The 20704-nt window shown below is 45.0% G+C and overlaps 1 protein-coding gene across 4 annotated transcripts in view; it reads left to right on the forward strand.

The window, feature by feature from the left end:
- Window positions 1-1821: 1821 nt before the first annotated feature.
- Window positions 1822-20704, forward strand: part of lmo3 (LIM domain only 3) — a 49381-nt gene continuing 30498 nt past the window's right edge. The window contains exons 1-3 of one of the 4 annotated variants that reach the window (XM_068717116.1): window positions 1822-1985; window positions 2670-2754; window positions 8056-8269. In XM_068717116.1, the coding sequence (XP_068573217.1) occupies window positions 8064-8269 (206 nt within the window). In that variant the 5' untranslated portion in view covers window positions 1822-1985; window positions 2670-2754; window positions 8056-8063. Of the gene's footprint in view, window positions 1986-2669; window positions 2755-3859; window positions 3928-4493; window positions 4614-8055; window positions 8270-20704 lie in introns of those variants that run through there. The other 3 variants (XM_068717113.1, XM_068717114.1, XM_068717112.1) reach the window with 3 other exon arrangements.

Genomic DNA, 20704 nt, shown 5'->3' on the forward strand with positions numbered 1-20704 from the left:
CTGGAGTGTCCTCTAGTAAATGTCAAAACCCTCGGTGAGGAGACTCTCTCTGAAGGACAGACGTCTGAAACGTTACTGAAGGGACAAACCGCTCACATCTGGTGATCATGACAGCATGATATCAACACTCCTACAGCCATAACTCCTTTCAGCTGTTGGAAACACCTGCTGTCTGTGGGCTGTTTCTCTAGAAAACCCTCTGAGTCATTTCTCTCATATGTTTTACATTTGCGGGGGGGGGGTTAGAAGAAAAAAAAGGTGGGTATAGAGGAACAGCCAACGAAGTAGACAAAAACTTAAAGTTCATCAACAGGAAATAAAACTTTACATTAAACTGAACGCTTGAAAGTTTAATTGACAAACAAAACAGATCACACACACACACACACACACACACACACACACACACACACACACACACACACACACACACACACACACACACAGATACACACTCTGTTGATGTGAAAATCAATGGTGGAAGTAACTAAACTACATTCACTCAAGTACAGTTTCATTTACAGGTATTTTACATAAAAGAAGGACATATTGAACATATATCTGACTGTAGAGTTTATCTGTTGTTATGTTGCCTCTAAATATTTTGAGGATGTTTTTTGCACACCTTAAATGACGTATCCTCAAACAACGGTTGATATCTTACAAAGAGTTATGAGTTGTTGTTATTCTTCAGTGTGTTCACCACACCACCACAGAGCAGTGACTCTTAAGTAAAGGAAATACTTGAACACCCCGTCGCAAATATTATTTTTCTATATGTCGCCGTAAAAATGGTGTTCTTCTTTATAACAAGCAAAAGTGTGACATTACCATTTCCCCAAGTGCTTTTTGTTTTAGCACTCTGGCTAATTAGATGGGTGATAGGAGTGGCACTGATTGACATTATAAAAGCTGCACTATTACCCCCCCCCCCCCCTTCTCTCTGTTCAAAGTTGCCATCAGAGGAATTATTTAAGAGAAAAAAGATTCTCCCCTGACAGATATTATCATTACAACCCTTTATGGAAAGTGCTAACTTACCTTTTTGCCCTCCCTTTCCTCTCGCTTTCTCTCTCCATCCGTGCCACTCACTCTCCCAACGGGTACAAAAAAAAAAAAAGGCAAGGAGAGAGGAAGGAGGAATAGAAAAGTGAGTGAGCTCTGTCAACTGGAGTGAGTGCACTGCTAAGTCTGGCTACACTACAAAGGTTAGCAGATCTGACTGTCAATAGTGTCTTGTGGGTGGGAGGGGGGAGGAGACGTGGGGCGAGGTGCTGGTGGGGGTGGTTGGGGGGGCGGTCGCTTTGAGAGAAAGAGATACTTTGATATTTCGGAATGTTAGAAGGGTGAACGTGGAGAACTGGAGGTTGGGGATCTAATTACCGGGCCATAATTGGGGGCTGGGGAATAGGTTGCCGTCCTCTCAACTCGCTGCAGATCAATTATGTTAAGAGAACATCTGTAAGTAGAGCTTAATGAGGTCCATTAGAGCAACATGCGCTGCCTTCCCTAACGGTGCTTGTCAGCTTCTTGGATGAGCTGGAGTGTGCTGCTGACTGGGGACCTGGTGGAGGGGCTTAAATAGGAGAGGAGGCTCCACTCTCCGCCGCTTCTTTCTTCTTCCCTGCCAGAGAAACCAGAGAGACGCACAGACGAGACAGGGTGAGGAAGCAGCAAAAGAAGGGGGAGAGAGAGAGAGAGAGAGAGAGAGAGAGAGAGAGAGAGAGAGAGAGAGACGACCTGTGAGCCGGGGTCCGGGACGCGCAGAGAGCCGCTGGTGTGGGGAGCCGAGTTTTAGGCTGATCTGACAACTTGAGATCCTGTCGCCAAGTTTTCTTTTAGACAACCCGGAGTTGCACGAGCTCCGAGGGAAAAAGTTGCCTCGTGGACACTTTGATTCAAAGTCAAGAGGACGGAGAAGACGAGCCCCGCTGCAGCGACTCCTGACTCTGTTGTTTTGGGCATCTCTGGCTGGACTTTTAAAGGTACGTGTTCGGTCCCGTTGTGTGTTTCTGGGCTGTTAACGCGTGAAGTGTCGGCAAGACATAAACACCACCAGCGCACAGCGTCTTCATCATCTAGTGCCCCCCCTCTCCATCCGCTGTTCATCACACAGCGCGAAGCAGCCGCCGTCGGTTTTTTTCGGCGCAGGTCCCTGCTGTCATTTTATTTCTTCATTTAAAGACACGTGCGGAAGCTTGAGGTCAGGTACAAATATGACGAGCTTCTCCTCCGCTTTCTGTCCGTGTGCGCGCACACGTTTGATGGTTATAAACAGGCGCGCGTTTCCTTTGGAGGACTGGATCCGCGCGCCGCGCTACGGTCTCCCTCTGCCGTCTGTCTCCATCTTCCATTCACACGGGAGGATGAATAACGGATCGGAAGGGCACCGGGAGAGAGGTGGCAGCCCCCCCCCCCCCCCCCCCCCCCACACACACACACACACACACGCCCGCGCGGCAGAAAATTGCATGATTACCGAGATAGGCCGCCTTGAAATAATTCAATCCATGACAAAACCTAATTACTGGCAGGTAATACCCTGTCAGCTTTAATGCATCTCATCACTCATAATGGCGCAGAGAGCATTTTATGACCCATCTCATTATCGCTGCGTTTTAGGCTCGAGCCGCATGCCAACTATTGACTTGTATCTCCTCCTCCCACAGCCTCCCTCCCTCCCTCCTTCTCCCTACCAGAATATTCAAGGGACTAACTTACACTTGTCTAGGCCGCGTGATGGAACACTGAATGGTGCGTATATATGCAACAGGTGTGTGTGTGTGTGTGTGTGTGTGTGTGTGTGTGTGTGTGTGTGTGTGTGTGTGTGTGTGTGTGTGCGCGCGCGTGTGTGTGTGTCCGTGGGCCTCGCCGTGGTCCCAAAGTATGCAATAACAAGGCACAAAGAATAATCCCGTCCTCTTATTACCGGAAACATTGACATAACGGCTGTGGAGGAGAAAGGCGATCATCGTCGGTGGAGCCTGGGACCTCACATGACGCCCGTGAGCGCGCGCGCGCGGAGACAGAACGCCGGAGGAAGAGGAATCAGTGACCTCGGCGAAGATTGATCTAATTGTCGTGTTGTATTTGCGCTATACTTTTCTCATTGACAACAGAAACACACGAGTGACTGACTCATACGGACTCATTGTTTTAATAATAAAGTAATATTTGATTTAGCCTAGTCAAGTCCAACACAATGTGCGTGTGTGTGCGCGTGACTGTACCTCAGTTTAACTTGACGCTGTTGTTAACACTGTGAACAACCACGTCAGTTGGTGTCAGAAGGACTCAGCGGTGTGTTTTACGTCTCCTCGTGAGGTGCCCCTGAACGCATCATATCAACCTTAAATTCAAGACTAAACTTGTCCTGACGTTCAGACCGCTCTGCGCGCGCCTTTAGACAAACTGTGTTCCTGTCTCTATAATATAATGAGCGCCGCGCGCACCCGCGACTCCAAGATTAAAGGACGTTGAGGGGGGCGGAAATGGGGCGTTCCAGGGGCGCGCACGCGATGCATGCCTCTCCGTCATATAGTGGAGCGGCTTGTAATAAGTGGATGACCTTATCGTGGCGGTGTAATGTTTCTCCGGAGAGGGATTGGGTGTTTTTGGAGATAATAAAGCTCGACTCCCCCCACGTCTCTCGCCACTCTCGCTGATGCATCGGGGACACCGGCCGGCTTGAGCCCCACGCGCAATCCTGCCGCACGCTCACACCGCTTGAACACCTGTAGCTGGTAGTCTCCCACAAACCGGTTCGCTCTGACCCACGTGGAGCTCATTCTCTCCCCGTCCTGAAGAGCGGCGCGGTGCGCGATGTCAGTTTGGTGAACTTTTTGCTGTTGTTGTTGTTTTGGTCCCGTTCAGAGGAGGATCTGGAGCTGGAGCTCATTCACACTTCTGCTTCACTTGTTGACAAAGGTGAGTGCGCTGGAGAAGCATCCTCTGCTGCTGTAAACCTTCTCCGTCACCAGAACCAAGCTGGAAGGGTTTCACAGATAAACAGATACACCGGCTATGTGAGTGAATACAGGGGAGTCGTGGGAGGTCAGGTTTAATGCTTGGAAAGGGGGGGGGACACCGAGGTAACCGTTCCACCGGTGCACGGTGCCCCGGTGGCGGGCGTTCTACGTCAAAAGCGCTGATTAGCGGAGCGGCGCGCAGCAGCAGCCGCTGCGTGTAGCGGGGTTAGAAGGTGTGAGCTCCGCGGAGGGGGAGAGCGTCTCTCCCTTTTTGTCGTCCTGTCATTCGCTGTCTGCGTCTCTCCGCGCGGCGATGTAAAAAAACGTTCTCTCACACGCCGCGTGACGACCCGACGGCGGCGAACAAGCTCGCTCGAGCTCCTCATCACATCCGCCTGCGTTGTGTTGCCCCCCCCCCCCCTCCCTCTCCCCTCCCCTCCCCTCCCCTCCCCTCCCCTCCTCTCCCCTCCGCCTTCTTTTCCTCACTGCTCGCTGGTCGCCGTGCTGGATTGTTCCCTCTAACAAAGCGCCCGATCCCAGCCTGCCTGCAGACAGCTGCTCTCCGGGACCAGGCGGCTTTGCGGGTGTTGCATGGTGAGGCGCCTCAGCGGGTTCAACAAATGCAGAAAAGGGAGAAAAGTTTCGGTAAGAACGCTTACTTTGCGCTTCGGTTTGTGTGTGAAAAATGGCACGTTTCGCACGCGCGCGCGTGTGTGTATGTTCAGCGTGCTCTGCGACGTTGCAAGTTGCAGCATCTCTCTCCCTCGTCGAGGGCGACGCGTCCACACGTCCGACCTGCTGTTGCTGTGAAGCCGGCCGACTCTCCGCGTTATTCCGTGCTGATAACCTTTTCATCGGGACATCACGGGGACGTGCTCTGATGTCGTGTCGGTTGATCGCGGAGCCGATGCGTGCGCAGCGGCTCCGGAGAGGCTGCTTGTCAAAGCCGCATGGCAAATTGAGTCTCTGTGTTCAATCCGTTATTGGCCTTTTACCAGCGCTCCGCTGCCATGGCAACAGTAATTAAACTGATAGGGTGAAATGTCAGCATCTCTCTGCCGCCGAACAGCTGGGACTGAAATAGCAGCTCCGCTCCGTGCCCCTCGCCATCATCCTCCATCCGGCTCGGATGGTGATACATGTGGCCGAGGACGCGCGGCGGCAGCAGCAGCCTTGAAGTCCACAATGAGAGAGGGAGAGAGGGAGAGAGGGGGATACGAGCCGGAGCACAAACAAAACAGATATGATTAGGGCTCCGAGCAGCTGTGATTCCCTTCATGGAGAAAACGAGGCTTTTGTTCACCACTTCCCCTCGGCAGTCGGAAGAGCGAAGTGGTCAAATTCCTGCCATGCTTCTTCTTCTTCTTCTTCTTCTTCTTCTTCTTCTTCTTCTTCTTCTTCTTCTTCTTCTTCTTCTATTCTCCCCCGTCTCACCCGAGTTGATTGCATAGTAAAAATAAGAGAAAAGGGGGGAGTCGAATCTCTTCCCTCTTTTGGTTTGGTAATGAGCAGCGGGACTTTGTAGTGTTAACGAGGCCCGGACGGATCAGTGCCGCTGAACGGACGCAGCCGGCCGAGCAGCCGCGCTCCAAAATCCAGCCAATTAACAGATGAACAGCCCCACCGCAGAGAGCAGTGCGACCTGTTCCATGGAGTCTGCAGATGATTTATCACCAAACATATAGACTGTGTGGCACGTGACAACAAGTGATCTTCATGTGTACTGATAGATGTTTTAATTTCAGCGCCGTACCAGTGTTTTGCATGCTTGAAGCCTATTTAACGCGACTCAGTTAGTTTGAAAACACACGTGTGTTTTTCCTACTTCCAGGAGTACTAGTGTATTTATTTACAACATTCGAATAGAAGTAGAAAGTCGCTTGAGGACGATGAGCATCAGGTTCCAGATAGTGTTGTCAGTGCAGACTGTCCAGGTCTGTGCTCACACACAGCAGTGACAGCTGACGGGATTTGTACAACTTTACTGCACGTTAACTGGTACAATCAATGGAAACCACTGGTTTCTATAAGAAAGACAAAACAACTAAATCCCGCAAAAAGTAAAACAGCACAGCATCCTTTACCAATGGTCAGTGGCAATGACACTAAAAAGTGTGTTTGTACTTGGAAATGACACACGGTGAGAACTTCTTTGAGCTAAAATGGTGAAATAGAAAGTCCAGTATTTAAAATGACTAAATCTAAGGGACACCGAGCGTGTGTGTGTGTGTGTGTGTGTGTGTGTGTGTGTGTTGAATGGGGCACAAAGGGGAGTGGGGGTGTGCCTCTCCTCGGGGAATGGTAGGAGAATACTAATTCCAGCCTGGTGCGAAGCCACATTATCCCCCCTCCACCCCTCCCTCCTCGCCCCCCCAATGGGCCAACAAAGGCTCTCCACGGTCAGCTCAGGCCAAACAATACAGGCTGCTGCAAAGCTCTCGCCTGTAGCCACGCCCCTTTAAACACAGAGGAGGTCAATGTAAAAAAAAGTGTCCTGGCAGAAATGTGAAACTGTGGCTTTGTGTCTGTGTGGGCCTCGTGTGGGTCTCACTGCACTTACACAGGGCAGCTGTTGGGATCTCACTGTCTCTTCTTTCTGCGCCCGGCTGTTGTTTTACAGGGACTATGACTACGTCCCTTCAACACCGGCCGATAAACCCCATTCTTCTAAAGTGTTTCTTTAACGCCTCTTTAAATTAGGATTCATTGGATATAGACTATTAGCGTTATCTTCCATAACAACACTATGGACATGTGTTTGCTTTGAGTTACAATGAAATGACCTCCACACCTGGTGCAGGGAGCTCCTCAAAGTATTTTCCATGTAAAGTGCAATAAGTGTGTGTGTGTGTGTGTGTGTGTGTGTGTGTGTGTGTGTGTGTGTGTGTGTGTGTTCTCAGACCAAAGACTACATCCTCCTCTTTGAGTAATGTGCTAATCAGTTAACGTTTCCATGACAATTACAGTACAGCGATCCTCATTTCAAAGGGTTTGGATTGAAGGTACCGCTGGTGTGTGTTCTCTACGTGAGAGATATACTGCTAGCGCTGAAAATCAAACATCAAAATAATTCTGACCAACTGCCTCCATATTGCGGTGATATTGTAGGGTTAACTGTTGGTGCTCTTACAAAATTTACACAGTAAATTTGTCATAAATACTGATCAGTAATGTGGATATAAAATAATACAACAGCTGAAAATAAATGTCCTTCCTGTAATGCAGCCTTTAAAGAAGAGACAGCACTTATACTGCACAGTCTCATATCAGGATATCCACACAATCGTTTAACTTCCAAGTATGCATACTGCATTCATTTTTTGACTGCACTTAATTTAAGATTTTTTTCACCTTTTAGTACGCTGGACTTTATTTTTAGTACACTTAGTGCGAACACTAATTGCTCACAATTAGTGTGTAGTTTTTAATTAAGACATAGCTAAACTGAGACTCTTCCCTAAGAAGAAGTGGTTCTGTTCTTCACAGTCTGCAAAGGAATATCTGCAAAGTCTGCTAACTTTGTGAGTGTACTTCATCTGTGTAGTCCAGATACTGGTCTCTCCTATAACATGGCTCGAGACCCACTGTTTAAGAATTGAATCAGTGTGTTTGTTACATTTGAAAATGTCCGTCGCCTACATACGGTGCATGAAACCTCATTTGCAGTGTTGCAGTCCAGGTTAAAGTCTGTGTTTTTTTTTAAAATTAAGAAAGCAAAAGATATCGTCTACGAATGCTCGTTTTAACTTGTGTCTTATTTAATTTTAAATCTGTGTTAAATACGTAAATATTGTTCTGGCTTTATACTGCTGCTTAAAGATCGAGGAGCACAATGAGAGCATGTGAAAAACTGTGTTTTATTCCCCTTATCCAACCACCATTTCACTTATCAACTACAACCTCTTTAAAAATACCTCTTGCTTGTTAAACAGTATTTCTAAAGCCTCACACTCCTTTCTTGATCATTTGAGCTTCGCCCTGTCTTATGATTTTTGGAAACGTTCTCCTCGTCGTCCGTCAGTGCGCTGGTGTTGGACGAGCGTCTGAAGCCTCTCTCCATCTCTCTCTCTCTGTGTGCTTCTCACAGGTATACAAATGCTCTCCGTCCAGCCGGACACCAAGCCAAAAGGCTGTGCCGGCTGCAACCGGAAGATCAAGGACCGCTACCTGCTGAAGGCCCTCGATAAGTACTGGCACGAGGACTGCCTCAAGTGTGCCTGCTGTGACTGCAGGCTGGGCGAGGTGGGCTCCACGCTCTACACCAAAGCCAACCTCATCCTGTGCCGGAGAGACTACCTACGGTAAGAAAGACGCCGTCTGGGCCACGTTGGACAAAACGTCACGCGCCATACAGATAACGCACACGTCTGGTTACAACGTTTAGAGTTCAGAGCTCTCTTGTATTTTGTGGAATTGAATAAAGCCAGTTTTTATTCACCAGAAGGCTTTCGGTTGTGACCTGTGACCTTGTTTTAAAGTGACAGTCCTTAGGACTTGAGCCCAGGGTGATTTAGAATCTCTATTTGAGTGAAAACAGTGGAAGTGTGCAGAGAGTTTAGCAGTCTGGGCTCTTTTTGTTGATACATGAGCTTCACGTTTTCACACTTGTGTGCATAGTACTTTTTGTGTGTATACAATCGAGGAAAACTGCAACCAGTTTGTAATGCTGCAAATAAGTGTTGGAATATGTTCAGTGGGACTGAATCACATCCGTCAGTGATAGAGACTTAACAGACATTTATTGAGATGAAAATCTTCCAGATTGCCATTTTAAGGCTGGGTCACAACCCAGCAATTAGACTGTTGCAAATTTATGCAAATTATGGTATGGAAATTCAGACGATTTAATCATATACATTTTTGTTCCTTGTGTTGTTTTATTTTTACCGTATTATTTTTATTATTAATATCATTATTTTCGGTTTATTCAGAGAACACTAATATAACATTTCTATAATTGCATTTTTGTACCGTTTGTATTTACTCGCCTGTCAAAGTCTCAAATTAGTTTGAAAATATGCTGAGGCAGCATTTTTTTCAGGAAAACCAGGGCTGTTTCAAAAAAATGTTTTTATGGATTTGTAGAGTATAGGTTTGTCTTTAAAAGAAATACAACTTTGAAATACGGCAGCTTGTGAGTGAAAGTGACAAAACCTATGAGCATCACGAGTAATAAACGGTTCTTTTACTCTAGCTCATGTTAACTCTCCTGTAGACGCTCTGACATTAGTGGGGTCGAGAGGCTACATCAAGAATGTCAATTATTCTCAAAAGCATCACGACTAATAAATAAGTCCGTTTACAAACGTGACAACAAACCAGTTACAGTCTCGTCCACGTGTCAGGAGGCTGGGACGTAACCAAACCTGTGAAATGCAACGAGTCGTTACAACCAATCAAGATAAGGATCCGCACTCTGGACATCTTGATTGACAGAGCGATGCACCAATCGGTTCAAGCGTAAGCCTAACCTATGGAACACCAGCACGTCATTGTGACTGATAGGATTAACTTCTACGTTTCCTTCTGTTTTTATCTGAATTGAATTTATTTGCTGGAATAGAGTTCACTCACCTGTTCATTCTTTGGAAAAGATTGTTTTAACTTCCAAGAAATAGAAGTTCGGGTCTTTCTATTTGCAGTGCAGCGTGTTTTGTTGTTTTTTGCATCTTTAACAAACTCTTTAGTAATACATGTGAGTATACTATATGGTCAAAATTGAGCCTTTTAAAAACAATTTAAATCCATATGTCCAATATGGATCAAAGGGATCATCTCTCCTCACTGACTGTCAATTTGAACACATTTCAGTATTTCTTTTTGCATTACTGGACAAGAGGGAGAGTTCTTCTCGGTCCTTGAGCACAGGGTCATGTTTCAGTGTTGTGGTCACACTGAGACCTGGTGGGAGACAAACCATCACAATCAGCTTCATTGGCATTTGACTCCTGTTTCCACTTCGCTCTCAATGTACATATACACAAGTTTACAATAAACAAGAAAAAAATATATAAAAAAAATAAACCAAAAAAAGTAGAACAGATATAGGTATAAACATTTAACAACTATGTACAATATAAGTTCATATATATATATATATCCCCCAAAAAAAATAAATATATATATATATATATATATATATATGTATATATATGTGTGTATGAACATAAAACTATAAACAACAATGGCAATGGAATTGAGGTGATTAGTGCAAGTGGTGGTAGTAGTGCAAACAGAGGTAAAAGTGCAGTTTGACTTAATTAATTGTTCATCAGAGTGGCGACCAGTGGAAAGAAGCTGTTCCTGTGTCTGGTGGGTTTGGCGTACAGAGCTCTGTAGAGTAGTTTACATGAGAATGTGTAGTTCATGGAGGCCTGGCTCATGTAAAGCTTTCTGCAGACACAGAGACTGATTCCTGTTTGACCTCACTTCAGCTGGAGAAAGGTTCCAGACATTCAGAACCGGCTTTCTGAGAGGCGCCTGTGTTAACGTGACATAGTGTACTTAATATAATAACATTGTGTGACAGACATCTCTTTATTAAAAATACAAAGGGATGACAGTAGAGATGTTCCAACATGGATTCCAATGTGACAGCACTGCGTTAAAACACATTTATTTATCTCGTAATTTCAACCGTCCCAAAGCCTTTCACGGCGTTACTGTCACCTTCAGTGTTATTTGCATTAAAAACAGCTAACGTTAACTAGCCGTCCTGCTAATTTCAATACAGAATTGTTGTTCACAATGTAGCATTATCATAGAAATAATGAGGGTGCACAAGAGTGTTAAAGCACAGGTGTGTAGTATTAGTTTGCACATGTGCAGTAGCTATCAGGCAGCGAGGACACTTGTTGTTTTTGTTGTTTCTGTGTAGTAGACAGTTCATAATATTGTATGGTAGCTGACACAAATCATTTTAGATTCAAATAAATAAAAAAAAAACATTTTTTTAATACATTGTTTATAGACCCAATAATTCATATTCTTTTGAAAAAAATTATAATTTACAGCTGCTGTAAAATCCGCTGTTAAGCTAATGTATGTCGGACGATGTGTGTGTGTGTGTGTGTGTGTGTGTGTGTGTGTGTGTGTGTGTGTGTGTGTGTGTTGGTTGCAGGCCTTGGCACACACTGCTATGTGCTGCACACTCGCATGCTTTGAGGAGAAGCTGCTGTGCCAGAGAATACATCCAAAAGGTTTGGAGCCTCACTGCTGGATTATCCACCTACAGTCAGGCTCACTTACTCAGCGTGCACGCTCACACCGGCTCAGTGTGCAGCCTGGTGCTGGTGGAACATTTGAGACCCTTTTTTATCAGAAAGTATGTTTCCGTCTATGCACCTTTCACACGTGACCAAAATTAGTGAGGCTAATGCAGAAACGTCTCTCTCTCTCTCTCTCTCTCTCTCTCTCTCTCTCTCTCTCTCTCTCTCTCTCTCTCTCTCTCTCTCTCTCTCTCACCATCCATTCCTTGGAAGGTGGGTTGATGTGGCTCGCCCTGTCCACATATTGAGAAAAACACTGAACTGCATCTTGCTCCCACTTTGTGTGACTGAGGGGTAAAAAGTGTCAAACAACACATTAGATCAGAGGTCGGGGTCTCTAACTATTCAACAACACTTCAGAGTGGTTTCAAATGACCACACTTTTTTTGGATAACAATCTGAGTCTTCAAATACTGCATATCTGCCCAGTGCAGAGTGGAATGTAATGTTTATTTAAATTATATTTAGTTTAAATCATCCTACGTTGATTTGAAATTTTACTGATGCGAAACTCCTGCTCTGTTTGTGTCCTACAGACCAATACACAGACCACGTATTTATCTCCACCCAGTGACAACGCTCACCTTGAAACAACTGTTGCACTGGGTGACACTTTCCTGAACACGCTGTAGTTCATTTTGACTTAATAACACTCACACCGTCCTGCTGCTTTAATGTATTAATCGGCCACGTGAAATAGTCTCCAGCTAACGTTTGCTAAAAACTACAGTGCCCAACTGTTTTTAAAGATTTCCTTCTTAAGTAGGAATCAATGGGCTCATTGAGAGAAGGACTAACACATGTATAACACAAATGTCCGTTTGTTGACAATAAGAAAATACAGAATGGCAATCCCTGGATGTGACTCAAACTACTTTGTAAAGGTTAGAAAAAACATCATGGTTTGAGTCTGAATAATATACTTGTAATTTTGACACGTAACTTCCAATAACGCTCGCTCCGTACATTACGTCACTAACTCTGCCCAAATTTACAAATGTCCACATTCAAAAAAGAAAAGTCGTGCTTTGCAGAAATGCCAGCATTTTTTGGGCTGTTTAGTCTGTCATGTATATCCACACATCAAGCTGGGTACCAGGGCCACGGATATGGCTATCGTATAGCTGAGCTCCAGAACACAAAAACTGTAAATGTCATCAACGAATCAGCTGATGTGGACGTTGTTTTCCCCAACGCCAATGCATTCAGTAGCAGCGAGGTAGAGGGCCGGGGCGTTATAGAACAGGCTAAGAGGAAGACCCATCCCAACATGTTATTCTTTCATCTTCAAAGTTCAAGGTGACTGAATTGATTTGACGCTCGCTCTCACGCGAGTGGCCCGTCCCGGCGAATGCGCCCTGACATCTCCTCACTGCCGGCTAATGAATGGCAAATATAGCGAACCGCAGCACTCGGCATCAGATCTGCGGAGCGACAAAGAAAGCCGGGGTCCGTCGCTGAGGCAATCAACGGCCGCACCATCACAAAGCAATACAATTTTACACGCGCGCACACACACACACACACACACACACACACACACACACACACACACACTCCCTTACTCAAAAGGCGACCTCAAATGTATTATTTCTACTTATGTTTATCGCAGTCTGTCAGCCCAGGTTAGCGACAGGAGAGGAAAAAAATAAGGACAACCGCACATTGGATGCATTTTTGAATTCCATTGGCTTCAACTGTAAATTACTAGGGCCTTCATCACACACCCCCACCCCCCTCCTCCAAGTCAATCCTTTTCTGCTAAGCAGGGTGGCATGTTATTAGGCCTGACATAACCAGGGTTAATAGAATTCTTCAGGGGTCTACAACCATGAGCGATGTGATCCCACCAGCAGAGAAATAATAATCCTTTATCGCAACACATGCACAAACAACTGAGGGGAAGGAAAATAAAAACAAATACAGGGAGAAAAAACTTTAGCAGTGATCAAATATGATGTACAGAGGTGTGTGTGTGTGTAACTAAGCCATTCCTTCATAAACCTGCAACTGCAAACATAATTACAGGTATTATCTCCTGGAGCTTGATTTGTGCTTCGCTCTCTCCGAATGTGGAGAAAACGCAGCGAGAACATTTTATCAACAAATGATCCCCTTTGAAACGGAGGCTTCCATTGATGGCGCTGGTAATAGCGCGACGCCACTGTTTATGCTGATGTGTGATTTCCACAGCACAGAGCGATAATGTTTGAAAGCCCCAGAGGAGGGAGGAGAGCAGACAGACTGACACGTTTAAGTTAAAAAACCGCTGAGGAAATGAAGACGGCCTGCTGAGTGCCACCCGCTCTCACACACACACACACACACACACACACACACACACACGGCGCCGGCTCCAAGGCCGGGTGCAGGCGTGAAAAAAGCTGTTGGGCATCAGTTAATGGAAAACTGTAAATTCCAGGCATCCATTTTAAAGACAGCACCAGGAGAACACTTATTTATTTATCTATCTATTCATTCATTTTTTTTTTTAATCCAACTTCAATTTTCCTCTACAGTGGTTTTACTAAGATTGTAAATGCAAGCAAACTCACAGAGCCGTCAACACGGCTGGATTTATTAACGTTTTGGAAAGCTGGCTATCAGCGAGAGATAACCAACATGTAGAGCATGGTTCAATGTAATAACTTACACCCCCCCCCCCCCCCCCCCCCTCCTTCAGGATCAACTTTGCAGTCCTCAGCCACCTTGTATAACCACATATGTAAATGTAAATGAAAAATGTATCTTTTTTTTCATCTCACATCGCGCTTGTGACGCATTGTCAGTTTGTATGTCGGCATCAGGCATGACTGTGACATCAAGTCAGGCTTTATCTCCAGGGACCGGCAGGGAGTGAGGAGAAAAAAGGGCTCAGGCTGTCTGAAACTCATCTGTTCTTTTCAGAAATCTCATTTAGATACATTCTTCCTTATGAACACGTGTCACACCTTTTGTGCCGTTACTCACAAAGTGGCGAAAATATAGTTTTCTTAGCTCAGACGCACACATTCAAATGAAGTGTTCGAGGCCAGATTCTGAATCCATTCCTCGTGGCAACATTCACCTCCGCCACATATCTTAATTATTATTATTCAAATGTTGACTCATACAGCTTAATGTGAGCGGAAAGTGACATTGACCTGCACACATATATTCCTTCTTTAACTTGAAAATGTTATTTTGTTTGTGTATTCGGAATATTTCCCAAAACAAACAAGCCTAATGTGTATTCAGATTGACGTTGAGGATAAAATAATTTAGTGTGCAGCTTGTGTTTAATCACCCCAAAATGTGCCTGATTTACGTTTGTAGCTAATGTGTACGCATGTGTGCTTGTGGTGTCTGTGGCTCAGGAGCTGGAGCGGGTCGTCCATTAATCTGAGGACGGCAGTCTGATCCCAGTCCACACGTTGAAGTGTCCTGGGGCAAGATACTAAACCCCAAATTGCTCCCAAAGCTTTTGCCATTGGTGTGTGAGTGTGTGTTTGAACGAGCGATTTACATTAGAGCCTGATGAGCTGGTGGCACCTTATATGGCAGCCTCTGTATTAACCTGTGTGTGTGGTTAAATGGTTAAATGTGCTTTGAGCGGTCTGAAGACTAGAAAGATGCTACGTATATAAAGGCAGGTCTTTCACCATTTGTGTAACCGCTTGGCCTCTAGCTGATCTCAGAACACAGACTCCAGAACGTTCTTGTTCTGTCGCTGCAGACCACCCGTCTTCATTTCCTCTTCTCTCTGTACCTCAATGACTTGGAGTCCAAAAGCCTCAAGATACACACGCTGTTTTTTTGCGAAAGCTGAAACTTTCAGTACACATTCAGAGCAAATTCACATCCACTCGCATCTTTGCACGAGCTTCATATACACAGTCTCTAACATTAGCTTCACATTCAGTCTGAACACACACCCCGAATCTGTTGTATGAGTACAGACGATCAATGTAGACTTTAAAGATGGCTTTAAAAAGTTTGTAATTGGCTTTACAGTAACAGTAACACTGACAACAGCCATTTTGAAAGACTAAACTACAAGCTTGTTTGTGTTGCTAACTGGCTAATGTAGCTTTACTGACAATGATGGACACATCACTCAGTAGTGATTGGTTATGAAAAATAAAAACTCTCTCCACTAACGACATAGAGGAAGCACCAAAGAGCAGTCAGTGTCAGACTGAATAATGGAGTGGTAATTAAATGTCCATTCAGCGTGAAAATCAGGCTAAAGATTCAGCTTAGTTCTAACCAAATTACACACACAAACATTCCTCAGAGCAGCCTGGCCTCCCAGCTGCAGAGCCGTCACTGTTACGGCTGCGACGGATGGCAAACGGATCCACCAAAGACCCGAAGGCCCCGCGATTTCACAATAGCCAGTGCACAACGTCGCGCTCACCCGACGAGCGCCGCGCTCCTTGGGAGATGTGCAGGAAGCTGGGTGTAGTTTGTCATCAGCATCTCTCCTCCCTGATTCTCTGCAGGCTGAAAGATTCAGGCCAGCTCTTCTTTCTCTAACGACTAATGCGCAGATGTTCAGCCGTTCTCCCGACTAACGCTGAAGGGCAGGAAGACCGCTGGTCAATGACCGCTCTGCTGAGAGAGGAGAAACACAGCACTGGTGTATACCGTTAAGTCCGTACTTCACATCACTGCTGACCATTTCTTATATGTTTGTTTCCCATGAAAAGCTTATTGCTATCGCTAGGAATAATGTTCATACTGAAGGAATATCCAGCAACGGAGGTAGATGAGCAACTTGTCCCACTTTTATGCTGGAGACTGGAGTCCCATCAACATACCATAGTGTAGCTGTAATGTGCAGGTATTCTAATCAATGTTATTGAATGTAATCAGCGTTCTGTCTGGCAACAAGGTCACTGGTAAACGCCAGGCTTTCTTCTTACAGTTTCTAATGCAGAGGTTGTTTGTTTTAATTGCCACACAGTGATGACATAACTTCAGTCTGTCAAAAAAAATATGAAACTGCATTTTCATGATTAGGGGAGTGCGACCAGTATACCCACTGGTACGCCATTAAACTAACCACCTAAAACCAGCATCACCTGTGGGAGATGAAGGACTGTTGAGATCCAGTCTACCAACGTATCCTCATACGACGACTGTATGAAATCTTCTGAAAAGTTATTTGTCATCTTTTGTGCGTTCTCCTCCGACTGTCCAACAACGTGAATGATGAGTACGCCAACCAGTGCACAACCTGTTAATGCAGCAAAAGTGTTTGGTTCGGTTTAGGAAATGATCGTGGGTTTGGTTTAAAATAAGTTATATGTTTGTTGCATAAAATAAGCATGTTTCATATGTCAAATAAGTATGTTTATTATGTAAGTTATGTAACAAAAGTAAGTTAAACTAAATCAACCATGACTTTTGGTTTCACACGAGACAGCAGAGAGCGTCTCCTTATGAATCACGATCTGGAAACAAAGTTGTTTCCTGTGAACACAGAAGTTTATTTTGAAAGGACAGCGTACGCATGTAACGAGCGTAAATTGACACCAGCATGTAGAGCGTCATAGTTTGACACATTTGATGAGTTGGGAGTGAGAACGGTGCAAATTAGAAAATCTGGACTGGATAGTTATTGATATAAAACCATGAGATATTAGCTGGTTAGCTCGATGCGCTAACTGAAAGATGTGTGACATCAAATATAATGTTTTATGTTTGACTCTCCCATGTCTGCACCTGTGCTGGGGGGTAAGAGGAGAATGGGGAGGGTTTGTTTTTTTCTCTAAAAGGTTAGCGTGCCTGCTGTGTCAGTGAACGCCACCATCATTACTTACTCTGTCCTTGTGCCTTGGCGCATTTTTTACTCTTTCTTTGGCGTGACAGCAGCAGAACAGCGCTCTGTTAACCGCAGTTTAAATCTAGAAGTTGAGTCACATACCGGCAGACCAACAGGCTTCGGTTCATCCACTTATTTGATCTCTGAAACGGTGAAGTGCCCTTCCCGGTTACTGAAGTCAGTATCATGTAAATGGCACAAACCCACCCTAAAGGTTTGAATCTACCGCAAAGATAAATGCATTTCTTTGAGGCCTCAAAGAAGAAGCAGCCTTCTGTTTATCCTTTTTCTTCCTCTTCTTTTGGAACCACTTGAGCACTTGAGGGGGACAATGTGCCTGGAATGCGTCGGTTCATTCGGGCCCTAGATTGAATCCCGTCTCTGCTGCTTGTTATTACAATAGAACACTCAGCATGCAGAAAGGGCCTCTCCTGCTCAAGCTCTTAATGGAACTTAACGGTGGAGAATGCAGCACTCGGTCTGTCAGCCTTGCCACTTTACCTTCTTATTCCATCATCTTTCTCAAACACACACACACACACACACACACACACACACACACACACACACACCGTGCACCTCTCCATCTCCCTCTTAAGTCTGGGCCCTCTCGGCCTTCTTTGATGCTGCTAATCAGGCTCTCCATCACTTTAGAGGAGCCGTAGATAGATGATTACCTGATTCTAATTACATACAAGGGGGGAACTTTTGTTTGATGTCTTTTGTGCGTTTCTCGCTCTGGCTTCCTATAGCTTTCACTCCCCTTCTCCTCTATACCCACCTCACCCCTCTCTCCCCCCTCTCCCCTGGAGACTCCTCTGTATGAGGCCAGTCATACGCGCAGCAGCGAGGCGGCCTCAGCGCTACAAGGTGAACTATTCCCCGGCACGTGTTATTATTAATAACTGCCAGAGAGAGGGGTCACCCAAGACAACTCCTTGAAAAGAACCGCGGGCGAAGCAAGTAGGCCGCAGCTGGGGTGTGTTGTAAAACAATACCCCCCCTTCACCCTGAGGAGACGCGCTGCTTAAAGCAAGAATAATGCATGGGGGGAGAGAGGGGAGAGCCGCGCAGCCTCATTTTTCGGGGCCGTGAAAAATTAAGATGTCACCACCTGGCGCTTTTAAGCATACCTTCACCACTGAGCTGAAGGTATTAGAATATGAATAGGTCGGGGCTATAACTTTCAACACCCTCGTCTCCCTGTCTTTCTCCCTGCTTTGTCGTTAAACTTCGATGGCGGCGTTAAATTCAAATGGCGTGTGAGCGCGGGGGGGCAGAGAAGAAAATGCTAATCGCCAGTCAAATTACGGGACATCTCTAGTTAGTGGAATTCATGGGGGTTTTATAGCCATTTCAGCTGTGCGTGGTCTAAATGTTCGGAGTAAATGCAGGTCAGAGCAGGACAGTGTTTTCGCACCCGGAAGTCACTTGACAGCGCGATCCACGCAGTGTATCTCAATCCCACCCGTTCCTGTTTCCTGTGGATTTCTTTTCCACTCGGTTTGCATGCATCACAAATCCAGCTTCAACGTCCTCCGCCTCTGAATGAAATTGCTTTTTGCGGGGTCAAGGTTCACAGAGTGGTCCATGTTATGATTTGATCTGATCTGTGCCGAGGAATAGAACGGGGGTAATTCTACCCCGTACACCTTCCTATTTTCCTGCCTCGGCGTAAAGGCCTAAATTGTTGCATTACTTTCTGGTGTTTGTTTTGGGGATTTGAAGGGAACTGAGATGAGTCCTGGTGATTCCTCCCACACGGTCAGCGAGAGGAGAGTCTGGTGGCTCGGACTGTTACAGTGAGAGAGATGATCTCCAAGATTGTCTGAAAGGAAAAACTCCTACATTATTTATTCTGTTAACTGTTAGATCCCTGAGAACGGCAGTTGATCCTCTCTAAGAAACCAATTATGGGCTTGTATTTTCTACCACTGATAATACAGCCTGACATGTAGCCAGAGCAGTGATGTAGCCTCATACTGGAGGTAAAGAATGAACAGTCCTGTGTACATAAGATGCTTTGTTTTTCTCCCACATATGATTTCACTTCAACGTATGGTTTTCTGAAGATTAGGAAACTGAGAGTTGACAGAACCACCAGGTGACTTTTCCTTTCTATTCATTCAAATGACCTTTTCAATATTTATTTTTTGTTGTAAATGTATCTCCCAACTTGGTTCACCTTTACATTTCTTATGTTTTGGTTTAAAATAGTTATATTTAATGCTCTTAAAATATCACAGTCAGCTAAGGAAGTTATAATTCGACCAAGGGAAAGAAGATTTACCTTCATCAGGAGTAATACAGTAAGAACATAGAATAACATGGTACAACGTCATATATCTGTATCTTATCTACATCTAAGCAGTGCAACTTTATTCACATTAAAAGCTTACCAAGGGAAGGGACTGTGCCCAGGTTTTTGAGCGGGAAACATATGTGCAGGAAATGTAACGTAACACCAATTGAAACATGGCAAAGTACGATTCCAGTCCATTCCTGCAACATCATTGTGTCCTATTTCATCATGTTGTTATAGGTAACAACCTGATGTGTGAGAAGCCGTCATTGGAAACTGTTTGGAAAAGAACAGGCACCTTCAAAAATGAAAGCTTGGCAGGTGATTGGATGAATCATCTGTCAATTAAATTCTTATCGAAGTGAGTCGGAAGAAGAAACACTCTCCATTTGTGATATAATGGATGCTATCGCAGCATCTACGCTAACCTCTCGTGTTGTGTCACGCACACCTAAGACCCGCCCATAGCTGGCAGTAGCGCCTCATAGGACGCTGATTGGTCCCTCACACTTTGGTTTCAGTTTGTGTTCTCCTGACGCTGAGTGTGAGCAGGAGGTGAGGTGGTGGACACATGACTCAGTAGTTGAGTGGGCTGCGCTGGTGCAGGCTTCTCTTGTTGTTGTGTTGATTCCTCACAGCCACGTGGTCCTGGTGGAGTTATGTCATTCTCAGAGGTTGGAGATCGTACAGCTTCACCAGAGGGGCCACCAGGTTCACATCTTCTCCCTGAGACACGTCTGTGTTGTGATGGTGTCGTCACGCAAGTAGAGCTAGCTCAAAATGGTCCTATTATATTCACTGCTGTTTGTGAATTAAATTACTTAGCAGAATTCTGCAAAGGAATGTTCAAGGTGCACATTTTGCGGTACAATGTTGCAAAAATAAATAAATAAAAATGGAGAATTTGCTTGGCTCTATGTCTTATCCTTTATATTTGGATTTTTTTTTTTTGCCTTTTATGCCTTTAATAGACAATAGCAAAGGGCCGCAGGTCGGACTCAAACCCGGGTTTCTGCTGTCAGGGCTCACAGGGCGCCCGCTCTAGGTTACAAAAATATTTCTGCCTATATCAGAATGTTGGAATGAAAATACAATCACTTAAAGGTATGGCTTTTTTGGGGGGGTTTTTGGGGGGAAACTGAGAGTACCAACTACCAAGTGACTTTTTTTGTTTTGGCTTTCCAATCATTCAATTTCCTTTATAGTATTTATTTATTTTTTTGTAAATGGATCCCCCTACATGGTGCACCTTAACCATGAAGGGATTTCTTTGGTTTAAACTACAAATGTATTGATGAAATATCACAAGCAGCTAAGACCCAGTAAAAGAAGAGTGCAGAATAACATGGTATAAGCT

This window comes from Cebidichthys violaceus, unplaced genomic scaffold (assembly GCF_023349555.1).
Source record: "Cebidichthys violaceus isolate CVI_PGR_0920_01 unplaced genomic scaffold, fCebVio1.0.p SCAF_21, whole genome shotgun sequence".
Classification (NCBI taxonomy): Eukaryota; Metazoa; Chordata; class Actinopteri; order Perciformes; family Stichaeidae; genus Cebidichthys; species Cebidichthys violaceus.